This window comes from Suricata suricatta, chromosome 16, assembly GCF_006229205.1.
Source record: "Suricata suricatta isolate VVHF042 chromosome 16, meerkat_22Aug2017_6uvM2_HiC, whole genome shotgun sequence".
Classification (NCBI taxonomy): domain Eukaryota; kingdom Metazoa; phylum Chordata; class Mammalia; order Carnivora; family Herpestidae; genus Suricata; species Suricata suricatta.
Window position 1 is genome coordinate 51,360,461 of NC_043715.1, and position 17,359 is coordinate 51,377,819.

At 51.8% G+C, this 17,359-nt stretch overlaps 2 protein-coding genes and 1 non-coding gene across 4 annotated transcripts in view; all 3 read left to right on the forward strand.

Annotated features, from left to right (window-relative positions):
* The first annotated feature begins 5,117 nt into the window (after nt 1-5,117).
* RPS11 (ribosomal protein S11) lies at nt 5,118-7,031 on the forward strand. The gene is made up of 5 exons (XM_029926113.1): nt 5,118-5,228; nt 5,690-5,821; nt 6,004-6,079; nt 6,314-6,443; nt 6,855-7,031. The coding sequence occupies exons 1-5, from the start codon at nt 5,214-5,216 to the stop codon at nt 6,976-6,978; spliced, it is 477 nt and encodes a 158-aa protein (XP_029781973.1). The 5' UTR covers nt 5,118-5,213; the 3' UTR covers nt 6,979-7,031.
* Nucleotides 6,136-6,221, forward strand: LOC115281319. Its single transcript, XR_003904232.1, has one exon. It is a non-coding gene; the product is annotated as a small nucleolar RNA SNORD35 (small nucleolar RNA).
* A 9,857-nt stretch (nt 7,032-16,888) lies between the features above and the next one.
* The window catches only part of FCGRT (Fc fragment of IgG receptor and transporter), a 9,672-nt gene continuing 9,201 nt past the window's right edge, over nt 16,889-17,359 (forward strand). The window contains exon 1 of one of the 2 annotated variants that reach the window (XM_029925840.1): nt 16,889-17,139. The gene's annotated coding sequence lies outside the window, so the exon portion shown is untranslated. Of the gene's footprint in view, nt 17,199-17,359 lie in introns of both variants that reach the window. The other variant, XM_029925841.1, reaches the window with a different exon arrangement.

Here is a 17,359-nt window from a genome sequence, read left to right on the forward strand (position 1 = left end):
ACGGGGAGGTAGTAATGAGGCACTGGAAGAGGGAATACTAAATTTCGTGATGCTTTTTACCTTTCAATGTTTTTTTTGAGAGCATGAGCAGGCAGAGGAGTGGAGAGGGGCAGGCAGTCCGAAACAGGCTCCAGGCTCCGAGTTGTTGGCACAGCCTGACCTGGGGCTCGTACCCACAAACCGTGAGATCCTGACCTGAGCTGAAGTCAGACGCTTAGTCCGCTGAGCCACCCAGGTGCCCCTCCATGATGCTTAAAAGACTGAACTAGACCTGTTAGATCTGGAAGGGTAAATGTGGAGAATTTAGCAGCTACTGAGCCCTTTGCTGCCCCCTGTGACATGACCTTGGGGATTAATAATGGGCAAAGCCTGAAAATGTAATGTTCTGAGACCTGCGAGTGGGTAAGGCAGAAACAGGGAAACCCATCCTGATCCCAGGCAGGCTCTGCCCTGTCCCCACAGAGCCCCGCAGAGCTGGAGCCCACAGAGATCTTGACTTGGGCCAAAATCAAGACCTGAACACTTCCAACAACTGAGCCACCCTGGTCCCCAATTTTTGGAAATTTTCTGATTTAGAAATTCAATATTCAAATGCCTAACAAAACGAATATGATAAACCTTTTGCTCTGATTCACAGGGCACATTACTCCATGTCCTGTCATTATTCTTCCCAAGATGCCCAAGCTCAGTGGCTTCTCTGAGGATTATTTAACATATCAGTGGTACCTTTAGCTTTCCTGGGGCTCCCCTTCATGAAGCACAGGAGGGGACCAGAACCTAGAGTTTAAATACCGGTAACAAAATTCCCTCTTAAAGCAGCACTATAGGGGCGCCTGGGTGGCTCAGTCGGTTAAGCATCAGGCTTCAGCTCAGGTCATGATCTCAGGGTTCTTGGGTTTGAGCCCCACGTCATCTAGCTCAAAGCCTGGAGCCTGTCTTCGGATTCTGTGTCTCCCTCCCTGCTCACGTTGTCTCCGTCTCTTAAAAAAATACATTTTTTTTTTTAAAAAGCACTATAGTCCCACCAGAAGCATGATTCCTTAAAAAGAAATTAGGCTTTATATAAAACTTCCCACTTGAAAAGCAAGCCACGTTGGGGCGCCTGGGTGGCTCAGTTGAGCGCCGACTTCAGTGCAGATCATGATCTTGTGGTTCCTGAGTTGGCCTCGTGTAGGGCTCTGCTGACGGCTCAGCCTGGAGCCTGCTTTGGATTCTGTGGCTTTCTCTTTGCCCCTTCCCTGCTCGCTCACTCATGTGCTCTCTCTCTCTCTGTCTTTCAAACATCAAAAAAGTTTTTTTTAATGTGTAAAAGGAAGCCACAGACTGGGAGGAAATGTTTGCAAATCATCTCTTTTGAAGAACTTGTATCCCGGGTATATATTAAAAGCAAACAAAAACTTAAGGGGACAACCAAATAAATTTGAGCAAGAATTTGGAGAACTGTATCACCAATAAAGATCTACAAATGGTCAATGAGCACGTGAGAAGCTGCTGGACATCCTTCACCGCTTATCGCTTGAAAATGCAAATAGACTTTCTGGGCATCTCCTTAATCCTTCCTGGGGGCAAACATGGAGTCTCAGGCTCTGGGTCAGCAGCTCAGTCTTGCCTCTTGCCCAACCCGCCCAGCACCCAAGCGCTCGCAGGCACGCCCTGCCCATGTCCACCCCGTCCCGGGCCTTGTGCCGGGCACAAGGGAGGGTCTTTTGCTGGGTCTTGGGGTGCACACTGGGGAACAACGTGCGCTTCTCCAGGTCAAGGAGGGTTTGCATTTCCGTTGTGATACCCTGTAAGTATGTCTGAAGCCCGGCAGAAGCAGGAAATAGTCCCTCAAGGGGTGATAACTAGAGTTGGCTGAAGTGGATGACTGGATATCAAGGGTCTTTAACACTGGAGATCTGAAACTCCATGTGCTGGTGTAACCACGCTTAAAATGAATATAGAAATAGAAACGAAAAGAAAAAAAGATCAGTGTGTTGCAGGAAGGAAAGGAGAAAGTTAAGTCAGGCAAGAGGAAGGGGATGCCAGGCTGGCATAATGGGAAGAGCATGTGGCGCTTGATCTCGGGGCCGTGAGTTGAGTCCACGCTGAGTAGAGCGATTACTTAAATAAATACATAAACTTGGAAGAAAAAGAAAGCAAGAGGAAGGAAGGGAAGCGGAGGGGAGAAAAACAGGTGTTGGGTCACAATGCAGAATGTACTTACCAATGTGGGTTGGGGTCATTAAAAACCCTGCAGCTAAAGACCTCCACCCGCCTCGCGGGGAAGCAGTATTTTTTTTCTCCTTTTCCCTTATCATCAAAATCTCACCAGCTATTCTGAGCACATTGCAAAACACTGAGCATTTCAAAACCCAGAGAGGAAATCACACTTAATGTCACCACCTGGAGATGCAAACCACCAGCGCAGCATCGTGCATTTCCTTCTAGGCTTTTTTCTAAGTCGCTTTCGTACATAGTTTAGCACACCCTGTAGATAACTCTGAGGCCTGCTTTTGTTTTCTTTAAATATAATAAATCCTTATCAAGTTGTTCAAACACTCCAGAAATTACTTTTTTCTATAAAAAAACACAAACCTACTATGAGGTCAGTTGTGGGGGTGGGGGTGGATATAGGGTTTATTATTGTATATTTTTTAAAACAGAAAAATGAAAAGTCCCGCCCTTCTAATGCTACTGTCAAAGGGACTGAAGTAACTACATTTAAAAATGTTTTGGGGCGCCTGGGTGGCTCAGTTGGTTAAGTGCCCAACCTCAGCTCAGGTCATGATCTCACAGCCGTGAGTTTGAGCCCTGCATCCAGCTCTGCCCTGACAGCTTGGCCGGCTCAGTCAGTGGAGCATGCAACTCTTGGGATTGTGAGTTTGAGCCCTACCTTGGATCTACAGATGACAACAACAGTAAAATGTTTCATTTAGAATTCACAAAGCTGTTTTCTTAAAAATTTTTTAATGTTTATTATTTTTGAGAGAGAGAGACAGAGAGCAAGCAGGGGAGGGGCAGAGAGAGAGGGAGACATAGAATCAAAAGCAGGCTGTAGGCTCTGAGCTGTCAGCACAGAGCCCGACGTGGGGCTCAAACTCACAGACTGTGAGATGATAACCTGAGCTGAAATTGGCCGCCCAACCAACTGACCCACCCAGACGCCCCCAGAATTCATAAGCTATTAAGTGTAAAAGAAATTTAAATAAGTAATTAAACTTTTAAATTATTTTTTGTAAGTTGGTGTCATTTACATCTCTGAAGTTATTACAACTTAAAGACTGTAAAAGTATTATTTATACGTATATGTGTGTATATATATGTACATATATATATAAAACTTTCTCTACAGCAGGGCTGTCCAACAGAATTTTGTGTGTTCATAAAAACATTCTGAATCTTTAATATGCAAGCCACATGTGGCTTCTGGGCACTTGACGTATGAATAGGGTGACTGAGGAACTGAGTTTTAAACCGTATTCAATTTAGGGGCCCCGGGTGGCTCAGTCGGTTGAGCATCTGGCTTCGGCTCAGGTCACAATCTCATGGTTGTGGGTTCGAGCCCTACATCAGGCTCTGTGCTGATCTCTAGCTCAGAGCCTGGAGGCTATATTCGGATGCTGTGTCTCCCTCTCTCTCTGACCCACCCCTGCTCGTGCTGTCTCTCTCTCGCTTTCAAAAATAAATACAACAAAAATAATTAAAAAAAATAAATTGTATTCAGTTTAAATTTAATCTCTGTCTTTTAAAGAATGAAGGGCCAGTGGTCGGACTTGCCAGGACTGGAACCCGGTAACCCAGGACCTGGCAGCACAGGCTCTCCCACTGAGCTACTTTCCCCCTCCCCCCAGCTCAGACTACAAGTAAATAACCACATGTAACTACTGGCTGCATTACTGAACAAGGCAGTCTGTGACACCTACAAATATGTATAGTCCGCAATTACATCACAGTAACCAGCTGCTAAAAGGTCATCCCATAGATTGTCAATAAATATTTGTAGTAAACTCCGTGGGTCATACTATGCCTTTTGCTCTGCAATCTGCTTTGTCCACGTACAAATTCAAATAAGGGTAAAAAAGTCTGGAAGACACATTGGAAGCTGATAGCAGGATGACAATTGTTGTTTCTAGAGAGGAAAACCAGGTGTGGGTGTCTGGGGAAAAGAGTAGGAGAGAAAGTCATTCATTTTGGCAGACTGGGGGGGTTGTTTTCTGTGTGTGTGTGCGCGTGCGCTTTGCTTTTGCTTTGTTTTAAGAGACAGGGTGCACGAGTGGCAGAGAGAGAGAGAGAGAGAGAGATAGAGAGAGAGAGAGAGAGAGAGGGAGAGACAGAGGATCCAAAAGCAGGATCTGCACTGACAGAGAGAGTCCAATGCAGGGCTCAAACTTACAAATGGTGAGATCATGACCTGAGCCAAGATCATGAGCATCCGATTATACACCTGCACTGCCCAATGCCATAGGCTTAGCTCTATGTAGCTATTTATTTAAATTTAAATTTAATAATGTTAAACAAAGTTAAAAATTCAGGTCCTCAGTCTCATACAGTGTCCGTGGCCAGGTGCTGAGTGGTGCTGATACACAACATTTTCATCATTGCAGAAAGTTCTATTGAACAGTGCTGTTCCAGACAGTGCTGCTACATTAGCAGAGGGAGTTTTACTCTGTATACCACTGTCGGGGAATGAAACAGAGCATAAAGAACAAAAATGTCCATTCAACTTGAAAAGAAAAAAACCCTCATGGGCAACACCTGCCCCTCACAAAGATGGAGGTGCCGTTATTCATGCTCCTAAGACCCTCCAGCAGCCCGCCCCGCAAGAAGATGGCCGTCACTACATCGCGTTTGAATTCTGCAGGAACTGAGCCACGCGGTCCTCAAATCCCACGCGATCTTAGCCCCGCCTCCCTATAACTCTCGCGATACCGTAGGCAGGCTCAAGTCTGGCCTCGCCTTCCCATCGTGAACTAGAGCGCCCAGCGCAATCGTGGCCTGACTTTCGCAAGACTGTCCGCCGCTTCCCGGCCCTCAGCCCTTCGTCTTGTGGGCGTCCCTGCAGTCTCCGAATCGCGGCTAGGTTTGGGCCTCCAGTCAATCACCGACGCGTCCGAGGCACCGCCCCAAACCGTGCTCCCGCCCCCTTTCGTCACTTCCTCTCTAGCCCCTGTGCGGTCGATAAGGAAACCCGGACGCCGCCGCGGCTTTCCTTTTTCCAGGCGGCCGAGAAGATGGCGGACATTCAGGTGCGGGCTCCGGGCCGCCGCCGAGGTGGCGGGGCCGCTACCGGCCTCAGGGGCGCGTCCTGGAAAGAAGGACCCGCGTCCCAGTTTGGGGGTTAGTGCCAGGCGGCCTCGATTTTCCGGACGTTAATTCGAACAGAGGGCGAGTGTCTTTGAATTAATCTAATTAGCACCGCCTAAATACTAGAGTCTCTCCATATGGGGTTTAGGGGAGGCTGAAGCCTTTAAGGAGTGGATTCGGGTGATGGGGGGTGTTTTAGAGCATAAATACTTAAGTAACTCCGGTTCAGAGTTGAGTCTGAACAGAACTCTTGGGATGAATGTTTTAGATGGTAATTATTCAGGCTTTGGAGGTTGATGTAGACCGAGTAAAGGCGGGTGGGGGGGTATTTGGAAGTTTCTGGGAAGCTTTTCCAGCCAGGTTGCCGGCTCCGGGCTTACCAGCTCTTTCCTCATCCACGTAGACCGAGCGTGCCTACCAAAAGCAGCCAACCATCTTTCAAAACAAGAAGAGGGTTCTGCTTGGAGAAACTGGCAAGGAGAAGCTCCCGCGATACTACAAAAACATCGGTCTGGGCTTCAAGACGCCCAAGGAGGTAGGGGATTGGAGAGGTCTCGGAAGGAAGGAGACCCCTCTGCCCCCCCCCCCACGTGTGTACACACGGAGTGGCTGTTTCAGGGGCTGGTGGGAATTGTAGTTCATGTACCTGAGGCCACACCCCCTGTTTGGTTCAGGGACTGTTTGTGCCGGGCTCACTCCCGTCTCTCTCTTGTTCAGGCCATCGAGGGCACCTATATTGACAAGAAATGCCCCTTTACTGGTAACGTCTCCATCCGAGGGCGGATTCTGTCTGGTGAGTGAAGACTTCGGGGTTGGGGGACGCTTGGATGCCTGGGCAAGGAGGGCACTGGCAGATGATGCCTTCTCACGATGGTCTTCAGATGCCCACCACGGGCCCTGCTGAGAAAGCCACTTGGCACAGCTGATGTCAGATTCAGGGCTTAGGATCCCAATTCCCATCATGCTCTGGGCCGCCGGAGTCTCCCCTTCCCAGGGGGCTGACGTGCCATCTGCCCCCTCCCCCAAGGCGTGGTGACCAAGATGAAGATGCAGAGGACCATTGTCATCCGCCGAGACTACCTCCACTACATCCGAAAGTACAACCGCTTCGAGAAACGCCACAAGAACATGTCCGTGCACCTGTCCCCCTGCTTCAGGTGAACATGGTGGGCCCTTGGGTCCCCAGGAGGGAGGGGTGGTCTGCACCTGAGTCTGAGTGACCGTGGGATGTGGCCCGGGCTGACCGGGCGCTCTGGCTGCTATGTGGGTAGCAAGTTACAGGAGACTGCCATGAGCCAGTAGATGGCCTCAGGAATCCCCAGTCTGTGTGGGGTGGACAGGGTTGGTGGCGATCTTCTGCCCTGAGGTCCCCGCAAGTGTTCTTTACCCAGCTTTGAGTTCAGCGCCTTGTGCAGTCTGTTCCATAAACAAGGACTGGGGGCAGGGGGGATTGGAACCCGGGGCCTGGGTAGGGTGTGGTGGAGCCCAGGTGGAGAGGCCTTGCCTCTTGTGGCCTGCGTGGAGCAGCCCGGTCCCTGATGCACTCCCCACCCCCCACCCCGCCACAGGGATGTCCAGATCGGCGACATCGTCACAGTGGGCGAGTGCCGGCCCTTGAGCAAGACTGTGCGCTTCAACGTGCTCAAAGTCACAAAGGCCGCTGGCACCAAGAAGCAGTTCCAGAAGTTCTGAGGCTAGACATCTCCCACACCCCCAAAGAAATAAAGTTATTTTCCCAGTCATGGGCCTGGCTCCGGGTATCTGCTGTTTTACCGGAGGGATTATCCCTGGGAATTGGATGGGGTTCAGCCCCCGGAACCCCTTATGTATGGTAGGACTGGGAGCCAAACCCTCCCTGGCCCTTCCTCTCTGGGTCACCTTTCGGGCCATGTCACCTCTTGGTGTAGAAGAAGTAAGGTCTTCTACCTGGTGTCGGGGTGCCCCCCCTCCCCCGTCTCTGGGGAGGAAGTGAGTGAGGGCGTAGGCCCCTGGTTCTCAACTCTGGTCTGGGCCCTTTCTGGCCGCATCGGGAGGGGGAGGAAGAAGCAGCCACCTCTGGGCCTGGCCGGGGGGGGGGGGGGGGGAGGTGGTCTTGCTAAGCACGTGCTGCGCTTTCTGAACTGCAGGGATCTTGACTTTGACCTGGGATTTCTTGTCCCCAGCGAAGGAGTTGGGGGCGAGGTGGGTGGGAGCCAGACAGCCACCCCCACTCCCAGGCACCACTCTCTTGGGCCAGCTCCAGACCCCTTAGCAGATGAGCAAACTCATGTGATGAGGGGGGGCAGGTTCTGCCCACAGTGAGCAGCTGAGGTTCTAGACACCATTTGCCTGAAAAACCAAGGAAATTGGCTTTGAACCCTTGCGGTGTAGCAAGGCCAAGCTGGAGTTGGCCTGGAGCCCGCTCTGCAGCACCTGATCGCAGGCGGCTCCGAGGTGGGCCAGGAAGCCCCTGGAAGTGAGGCCAGGTTGGCGGAGGAGAGACTCTGGAGTTGGGGAAAATGGGGACAGGGTCAGGCAAATCCAGGGAAAGAAAGTTTCCAGGGAAAGAGATAGGCAGTGACCTTGAGAGAGAGAGAGAGTGTGTGTGTGTGTGTGTGTGTGTGTGTGTGTGTGTGTGTGTGTGTGTGTGTGTGTAGGAGAACATGGGGAAGGGAGAGAGGCTGAGGTAACAGTGGAAGGAAAAGAGAGGGACTTTGAACATCAGTTACAGAGATAAGGACGGGGAAGGGTCAGCTGGACGCTGAACAAGGACGGAGACCACAGATGGCGACAGATTTCAGAAAAAGACACCTTGAACATAAAGTTAGGGACCATAAGGCGGGGGTGGGGGGCTAGGGGGCCCCGCATTGGCTTCCAGAATCCGGAGAGACCCTCACCTGAATCCCAGCAGGCAGGGATGGAGACCACCTACTTGCTTCACCCGTCGGGGCCGGTGCTGCTGGGGTCCCCACGTCCCTGCCCCCCATGCCTGTACCAGGGACTGAGCCACAGCACTGGTACAAGGGTTGGGAGACAGGGCCGTGAGGAGAGAGGAGCTGCTGCCTCCAGGGACGCCCGCCTCTGGACCGGCTCCGCGGCCCCTTTTTACCCAGACCCAGTGAGGGCGGGGGTTCCTGCCAGAGGAAGTGGGGCCGCATCAAAGAGGGCAGGAAGGGGCAGGGACAGGTCAGAGGGGGGCACCGCCCCGGAGTTTCAGCCTGGGAGCCCGCCCCACCCCGCGCCGGAGGACACAGACCCTGCGGGAGGGGGCCCGGACCCAGAGGGTGGGGAGGCTGCTCCCAGAGGCCCCCCCACCACAGGTGTTTCCGTTTGGGGTGGGGCTGCCGTGTTTACAACAGCAACCCGGCTCCACTCGGGTCCCTCCCTGAGGTCGGTCCAAGGCACCCCACCGTGTTGTTAGGCTACCTCGTTGCAGGTGGGGCGCTTGCCTGGTGTGCGTTGGGGGGCAGCGCTGCCGGGCCTGGGGGTTCAGGTGGCGAAGACCAAGGAGAGAAGACGCCCTGGACCCGTGCCACCAGGTCACCACCAGGGTGTCTACCCCTTTTAGAATCCGGTGACAAGCCCAGGTAGCTCCTAGGTCCGTCACAGCCTCAGCACTTCCCGTCGCTTCCCCCTGCTCTGTGCCCACCGCTCTCCCCTCTCCTTGCTCCCCTGGGCCTTTGCACTGACTGTGCCCCCGGACCCACTCAGCTTCCACCGCAGGCCCTGATGCTCCCCAGCCTCTTCCCAGCCGGTGAAGCGAGATCTCCAGTCCCCTCCCAGCCACCCTTCCCTGCTTAGCTGTCCTGCAGAGACCCGATAAAGCCAGTTTCTTGTGTATTTGTATGTTTATTGTACAAATCCTGTGTGATCTTGCATGTTTGTTTACCCAGTGGCCACTGTAATGTGAACTTTTGAGGGCAAGGATTTCTGCATCCCCAGTGCCTGGACAGGCTGTAAGCGCTCCGTTGGTGTCTAGTTGAGTAGCCGAATTAAAGTTAAATCCCACAGGGATTTAAATCTCATTGGTCACAAGGCCTGGAATAACCCAAAGAAGTGACCATGAGCTGATCCCTCCAAGTGGCAGCATTATGACTGCAGGCTCTGTTTTGATTTCTTGCCCTGCCACGCGTTAGTAGGTGATCACCACGGAGCCTCAGCTTGCTAATCTGTAAAATGGGTTCTTGCCTCTCTCCCCTACTGGAGGATGAAATATGACCACCTGTGTTAATGGAGTGAAAGTAATTCTAGTAAGTGATACTTGTGACAGCAGTAATTATTCCAGAGCCCTGAGCCTATTCGAGAAAGACCCCTGGGTATCTTAGTGTTGCAGGCCCCGGGTCCCTCCAGGAAGGTCCAAGGACAGGGGTATTTGGCAGGGGATCCCAGAGGTGTTAAGTATATGGTTGTGGAACCTACGTCTATGACAGCAAGCCCAGGTGGGCTGGCCTGGGACCCTGAGTCTATTTTAGCATGCTTCTAGAATATTCTGTTGCATGCTTTTAGCTGGAGGTCCCCGTGGCTCTAGAAGAGCTCTGGCAAGCATTGTTGCAGCCCTTGTGGTATTCTGCAACAGCAGGACCTTGGGGGCCCTGTAGCAGGCCCCGTTAATGGTCGCAGGACACGTGGGATACATCACTGCCAGCCCATGCGCGTTACTTGTGTAGCAATAGTTATTTGTGACTTCCTTTAACCGGCCCGGAGGTCTGTGAGCGCGGTCTAGGGAAGCTGGATTGTAGCGGCTTCCCTGTGTGCTTCAGCCCTGAGCCCATGATGGGAAGACCCTGGACTCTAACACACTGGTAGGTCCGGCTCTATTACATCTTATAACAGAGGTCTACAGTATAGCTTCTGCTAGAACATTCTAACAGGACATCAAGCCATTCCAGAATTTCAGGGGCCACATGAGCCCAGGGTCATTCCTTATGGCCACCATTCATTTCACATAGATTTATGGTTCTGGTCCCTGGGGATACAAGAGGGAGCAAAATAAATCCGGAGCCTGCTGACAGATCTCTGGGAGTGGGGTGGGGGTGGGGGGGGTACGTTAAGGGGAACAGTGTTACTATATGCCCTACCATGGGCCCCGTGCCAGACCCTTGGTTCGCAGAGGTCTCTCTTCTGAGGTTAGCACAACTGTTATTCCCATTTTATAGATAAAGAAACGAAGGCTCAGAGGGGCCAACCTGGAACAGGCAGCATTTGGTTTTGAACTCAGGAGGTGTGATTGTCTCTCGGGGTCAGTAGGGGGCACTATGGTGCAGGTGCAGAAGGGAAGCGCCGGCGAGAAGACCCGCGTATAGTGCCGGTCCCCAGGCAGTTTGGTGGGCGAGCTCCCCATGCGGTTGAAGCCAGCGTTCAGGAGGGACCCGCACTGGGTTCAGTGCTCTGCTTGAGCTGTCTTTGAATTTGGAACAAGGGGCCCCGCAAATTAAGTAACAGGTCCTGCCTTGGAGTTTCTATTCTTAACAGCAGCCCCCCATATGATAGCAGGACCCCAGGGGTTCTAGAGAGTATAGAGGTGGCATCATTAGAGCAAGACCCTGGGAATGTGAGAAGGGACTGCCAGCAGATGCTGTAAATGGCCTGTAAGGATACAGCAAGATTCCAGGACATGCAGAAGTGACCTTGAGGACTTTCTCTGTTGTAGCAGGAAGGAAGCAAGGACATCATGGGGACTGTTCTGGCCCACGGAGAGGCCTCACTGCCAAACCTGGGAGGAGGAGCCCAGAATGAGGATATCTTAGCAGGGACAATGACAGGCATCCTTCGTGACTGTGGTGGGCTGGACAGTGGTCCCCCAAAGGTGTTACCTCAATAGGATAAATGAGACTTTGCAGAAATAATTACATTTGGGATTTAAAATTTTTGTTTTAATGATTTATTTATTTTTGAGGGAGAGACAGACAGAGCATGAGTAGGGGAGGGGCAGAGAGTGGGAGACACAGAATTGAAAGCAGGCTCCCGGCTCCAAGCTGTCAGCACAGAGCCTGTCTCAGGGCTTGGACCCATGAACCGTGAGATCATGACCTGAGCTGAAGTTGGCCACTTAACAGACTGAGCCACCCAGATACCCCTAAATTTGGGATTTTGAGATGAGGAGATGACCCGGGATTATCCAGGGAGACCAATGTAATCAGGAGGGGTCTGGTGGGGGCTGGCTGCTGGTTAGTTCAGTTGGATAGAACATGACACTGAAAACACCAATGTCAGGGTTTGATCCTCAAAGGGGCAGAGAAGAGCATTAGTTCTCATATTTAATAAAAATTCATTTGTTAAGAAAAAGGAGGGGGTGTTTGGCTAGCTCAGTCGGAAAAGCATGTGACGCTTGCTCTCTGGGTCATGAGTTCAAGCTCCATGTTGGGTGTAGAGATTACTTAAAAAAAATGTGGGGCATCTGGGTGGCTCAGTCAGTTAAACATCCAAGTCTTGGTTTTAGCTCAGGTCATGATCTCACTGTTCGTGGGTTTGAGCCCTGCGTCGGGCTCTGGGCTGACAGTGTAGAGCCTGTTTAGGATTCTCTCTCTCTCTCTGCTCCTCCCCTACTCACACACTCTTCCTCTCTCTCAAAATAAATAAATAAAAATAAACTTTACAATAAATCATAAGAAAATTTTAAAGAGGGAGGTGGGGAGATCAGAGAGATGCGTGGACCGATGGACAGACACAGAGCTCCCGAGAAAGAAGATACTATATTGTTGGCTTTGAAGGTGGAGGAAGGGACCATGAGCCAGGGAAGGCCAGCAGGTTCTAGAAGCTGGAAAAGGCACGGGAATGGATTCTCAGAGCCTTAAGAAAGAACCAGCCCTGTGGACCATTTTAGACGTCTGATTTCCAGAAGTGTAAGATGAAAATTTTGTGTCATTTCAAGCCATTGAGTTCGTGGTTATTAATGACAGCAGCAGCAGGAAATAAATGCAGTGAACCAGGGCTCTTGAGAATGCCCTAAGGCATGCTGGGACATGTGGGGAAAGTCTGCAGGAATTTTCTCAGGGCACATGGGGCACTTTGACGGTTCTGGGGGACACGGACTAGCAGGCCCTTGGAATGTTTTAGCAGGACCCTAAAGATTTAATGGTAGAGGTATGAGGCTTCTTTTTCCTTTCTTTCTTTTTATTTTTGTGTGTGGAATCTTCTTTTTTTATGTTTTAAATTATTTTTAATTTTTAATGTTTTTTATTTATTTTTGAGAGACAGAGAGACAGCGTGAGCAGGGGAGGGTCAGAGAGAGTGAGATACAGAATCTGAAGCAGGCTTCAAGTTCCGAACTGTCAGCACAGAGCCTGACGCTGGGCTTGAACCCACAAACTGTGAAATCATGAACTGAGCCAAAGCCAGACGTTTAACTGATTGAGCCACTGAGCCACCCAGGCACCCCTAAAAATTTTTTTTTAATGTTTGTTTATTTTTCAGAAAGAGAGAGACACACAGAGCATGAGCAGAGAAGGAGCAGAGAGAGGGAGACACAGAGTCCAGGCTCCAGGTTCTGAGCTGTCAGCACAGAGCCCAATGCGAGGCTCGAACTCACAAACCGTGAGATCATGACCTGAGCCGAAGTGAGAAGCTCAAGTGAGTGAGCCACCCAGGTATTCTACTAGAGTCCTGGAAGGACCTGAGGGTTTAGAGAGGACTCCTTGAGGCCATTTTGGTCACCCTTAAGGCCCCATGAGGGAAGACTCAGAGGGGACCTTCTGGGTGCTCTGGGGGACAGTATGCAGAACTGGAGACATTTTAACAGGAACCAATGATTTTTTGACAGGACCCAGTGAATACTAGAGTAGCGTCCTGAGAGGTCACGGTGACAGTTGATGGGACATTGTAGTTAGGACCAAAGACACCCCGAGGAGATGGATACTCAGAGATGGGTAAAGCAGGAGCTGAAGGGCAGATACGGAAGGTGTGGGCATGATGGAGGGCCCTGGGGACAGTGCACGAGAGTCCCAGGGGCATGGTGGCAGGGTCCCAAGGGCACTTGTGGTATTATTTTGGGTCCTAGACAATAGAGAAGAATTCTAGGGGGATTTTTAAAAATTTTTTTAATATTTAGTTTTGAGGAAGGGGGGTAGGGGCAGAGAGATAGGGGACACTGGATCCAGAGTGGGCTTGGCACTGGCACCAGCAAGCCCCATGCGGGGCTCAAACTCACAAACCCCCTCGAGATCATAACCTGAGCCCAAATGCAGTGCTCCCCGACTGAGCCACCCGGCAGTGGAGGAATGTTTTAGCCATTAAAGTGGGAGGCAGAGACCTAAAAGGGAGACACAGAGCCATGTAATGGGACCTCAGGTCCCCTTGTGAGGGAGGTTCCAGGTCCCTTGAGAGCGGTTCCCTCCCAGCTGGGGAGCCACTTTCTAGTTGGGGTGGGGGAGGGGTGGGGGAAGGACCAGACAGCAAGTCCCTGGGAAATATGGAGGTTTCTTGCTGCTGGGATCTTGTAGCAGGTCCCAGAGGCTCCAGCTGGTTCTGTTTCTCTCTATTTTTCTGTTTGATCAGTTGCCCCCTGCTTATCTGTTTTGTTTATCCATCATCCATGTATCTATCCATCTGTCTGCCCGCCTATTTTCCTATCTTCTCTCCCTCTGTCCATCTATTTACCTGTCTGCCTGTTTTACCTACCTATTTTTCTATCTACCTATTTTTCTTTTGTTTTCCTTTTTTTTTATGTTTTTATTTATTTTTGAGAGACAGAGAGAGACAGTGTGAGCCGGGGAGGGTCAGAGAGAGAGGCAGACACAGAATCTGAAGCAGGCTCCAGGCTCTGAACTAGCCGTCAACACAGAGCCTGATGCAGGGCTCGAACCCACAAACCGTGAGATCATGACCTGAGCCGAAGCCCACTGATTGAGCCACTGCGCCACCCAGGCGCCCCTCTATCTACCTATTTTTTGATTTATGTCTCTGTTATCAGTCTACCCACCGACCATTTTGCTTATACGACACCTTGTCCATCTGTGTGTGTATTGTGTGTATCTGTCTGCTTGCCTGCCTATTTTTGCTATTTTTTTTAAGGTTTGTTTTTGAGAGAGAGAGGGAGAGCATGAGCTGGGGAGGGACAGAGAGAGAGAGGGAGACAGAGGATCCAAAGCAGGCTCTGTGCTGACAGCAGACACATGACTGGGGGCTTGAACTCATGAACCGTGAGATCATGATCTGAGCCAAATTTGGCCGGATGCTTAACTGACCAAGCCACCCACCCAGGTGCCCCCAACAACTAACTAATTTCCCTCCTTCCTTCCTTCCTTCCTTCCTTCCTTCCTTCCTTCCTTCCTTCCTTCCTTCCATCCACCTATCTATCTATCTATCTACCTATCTATCTCATTATCACCTGCCTATCTTCCTGTGTCTATCAGTCTTTCCGGGGAGGTTCTGGATAGGACAGGGCCTGGTGAGGGACAGTAATGGAGAGGGATTTGGGGGGAGCCCTGCGCAGCCTCACAACAGAAACTGAAGGACTTAGAACAGGCTTGGAGCACAGAGGAGGAGCCTGCGGCCAAGAGCACTTTGTGGCCACCGTGGAGTGGGTCACGGCAAGGCGAGGGCTCAGGACTGGTTTAGCAGGATTCTCAGGGGTGTGGGGGGGTGCTGGCTTGAGGAAGATTAGCAGAGGCTGTTGAGGACATTGTGCTGGGGCCTCAGGGTTTTATCAGGGGACCCAGGGCGCGGGGGTGGGGGACTGAGATATCAGAGCCCTGGGCAAAGCAGGGGCCCAGTGCAATGGTCCGGCAGGCCACCAGGGACACGGCATTAAAGCGAGTTATTGCGGGAGGGCTGGGTGATGTAGTGGGGTGCTGGGCACGGCGGCGGGGAGCTTGAGCCCATCTTCATGGTCCCACAGGCCTCAGAGTGAGACGACAGGGACATGGTGGTAGGGCTCGGGAGCGTGTACGTGAGTGCTGGCACAGCAGGGCACGAGCGGGGCCCCAGGCCGACGGTTTTCAAGCTTCAGCGAGAAGTAAAGCAGGGTCCTGGGGGGCACTGCTCCAAGACATTAGTCATTTTATTTTCTTTTATTGTAATATTTTACTTCTTAAGTTTTTAAAAATGTTTATTCTTTGAGACAGAGAGAAACCCAGCATGAGCAGGGAGGGGCAGAGAGAGGGAGACACAGAATCCGAAGCAGGCTCCAGGCTCTGAGCTAGCTGTCAGCACAGAGCCCGACACGGGGCTCAAACCCACAAACCGTGAGATCATGACCTGAGCCGAAGTCAGACCCTCAACTGACTGAGCCGCCCGGGTGCCCTGACATTGGCCATTTTATATCAGGGTCCAAGGAACATCACAGTACGGTCCTGAAACCTTTATTTTATAATTTACTTTGCTTATGTTTGATCCTGATGCCTTTATTCTGTGTGTGTGTGTGTGTGTGTGTGTGTGTGTGTGTGTGTGTGTTTAGTTGAGAAAGAGCGAGTGAGAGTACACATGGGGAGGTGCAGGCAGAGAGAGAGAGAGAAAATCCCAAGCAGGCCCCGAGCTATCAGCGCAGAGCCTGACGTGGGGCTCAAACTCATGAACTGTGAGATTGTGTGACCTGAGCTGAAATCAAGAGTTGGACGCTTAACAGACTGAGCCACCCAGGTGCCCCATGGCCCCAAGGGCTTTAACATGAGAGCCCCGGAACAGCAGGAATGTTCTCCTGGATATATAGGCAGGTCCCTAGGGACACAGAGGGGACAGCTGGGCATGGCAGGCTCCTCGGGGTGTTTTAGGAAAGAACTAAGGGTTCTCATGGAACCCGAAGCCACGATCCTTCCGCCATAGAAAGCCCCTCAAGGTGGATCTTAGTGGAAACTCTAGCGGGACCAGGGAGAGGAAGAGAAACGAACAGTTTCCTCACTACCAGACGTACCATGTATAAAGGTGAATTTCATATGTCAACTTGGCTGGGCCCCAGGTCCCAGATGTTGGGTCAGACATTACTTTGGGTGTTTCCGTGAGGGTGTTTGGGAATGACATTGGCACTGAAATCAGTGGACTTTGAGTAAAGCCGACTTCCCTCCAGAAGGTGGGTGGGTTATGCCCAATCAACTGGAAAACTGACCCCCCCCATCCCCCCAGAAAGTGAGAGGGGTCTCTGACTGACTGTCTTTGGATTCCAGCTGCAAGATCGGCTCTCCCTGGCTTTCCAGTGGCTGCTTTGGGACTTGAACCACAAGCCTTCCCAGATTCCCCGGCCTGCCAGCCACCCCTCTCAAATTTTAGACTTGCTAAGCCAGCACAATCATAGGAGCCACAATTCCTTAAAATAAGTCTCTCTCTGTGCATGTATATACACATGCCGCGGGTGCACGGCATTCCAGTACAGCAGAGAACATTCCAGAATAATGTAGCAGCAGTGTGGGCTGGCGTAGGATTTGGAGGGGGTCTCTAAGCATGGCAGCAATGCACACTGGGACTGTGTGAGGCCACATCAGAAGATCCTAAAGAAGTGCAGGACCGCTTTAAGGAGACTGGTTCTAAGGAGGAAATATAGAAATATTTAGAGAACTCTCACTGTAGCAAGAGCTAGTGGGGGGGCGGGGGGGGATTGTACAATGAGGGAAGAAGGGGACCCACTGAAACCTCCCAAGTTTGGTCTCTGACAGTGTTGAGCTCTCAACTTTGTCATGAATTTGCTGGGTGGCTTACACCCTTAAAATAAGAAAACAGGGAGAGACAGAGACCCGAAAAAAAAGAAACAAAGAAAACCGTTTCCAGAGACAGGCAGAAATAGTCAGAGGCTGGGCCCACGGCTGGGGTGTGCCCTGCAGCTGGGGGGCGGGGTTGGATATTCCTGAAGTCAGGGAGCAGTCTCCGGACAGGATGTGAGAGAGGAACTGGGGTCTCCAGTCACGGGAGCCGGCTCCGGCTGCAGGCGGGAAGGGGACTTCGGCCGCGGTGAGCAGAGCTGGGGCCCAGGCCGAGGGAGGACGGCCGGCCGGGGTCGGGACTGCCAGGTCTGAGGGAGGAGGGGCTGGAGCTGGGATTCCTAACTCTGACGGAGGAGGGGGCCTAGGGCAGGGGCTCCCGGGTCTGGGGGAGGAGGGGTCGGGGGCCCTGGACTCGCATCCGAGGGAGGAAGGGCTTGGACCCCTGGGTCTCAGAAAGGAGGGTGCTG

Bases quoted from the DNA above. Each gene is read 5' to 3' on its own strand.
- RPS11 (XM_029926113.1), top strand. The intron at 5,822-6,003 runs GTAGGGGATTGG...TCTCTTGTTCAG, and splicing joins GCTTCAAGACGCCCAAGGAG to GCCATCGAGGGCACCTATAT. The intron at 6,080-6,313 runs GTGAGTGAAGAC...CCCTCCCCCAAG, and splicing joins CCGAGGGCGGATTCTGTCTG to GCGTGGTGACCAAGATGAAG.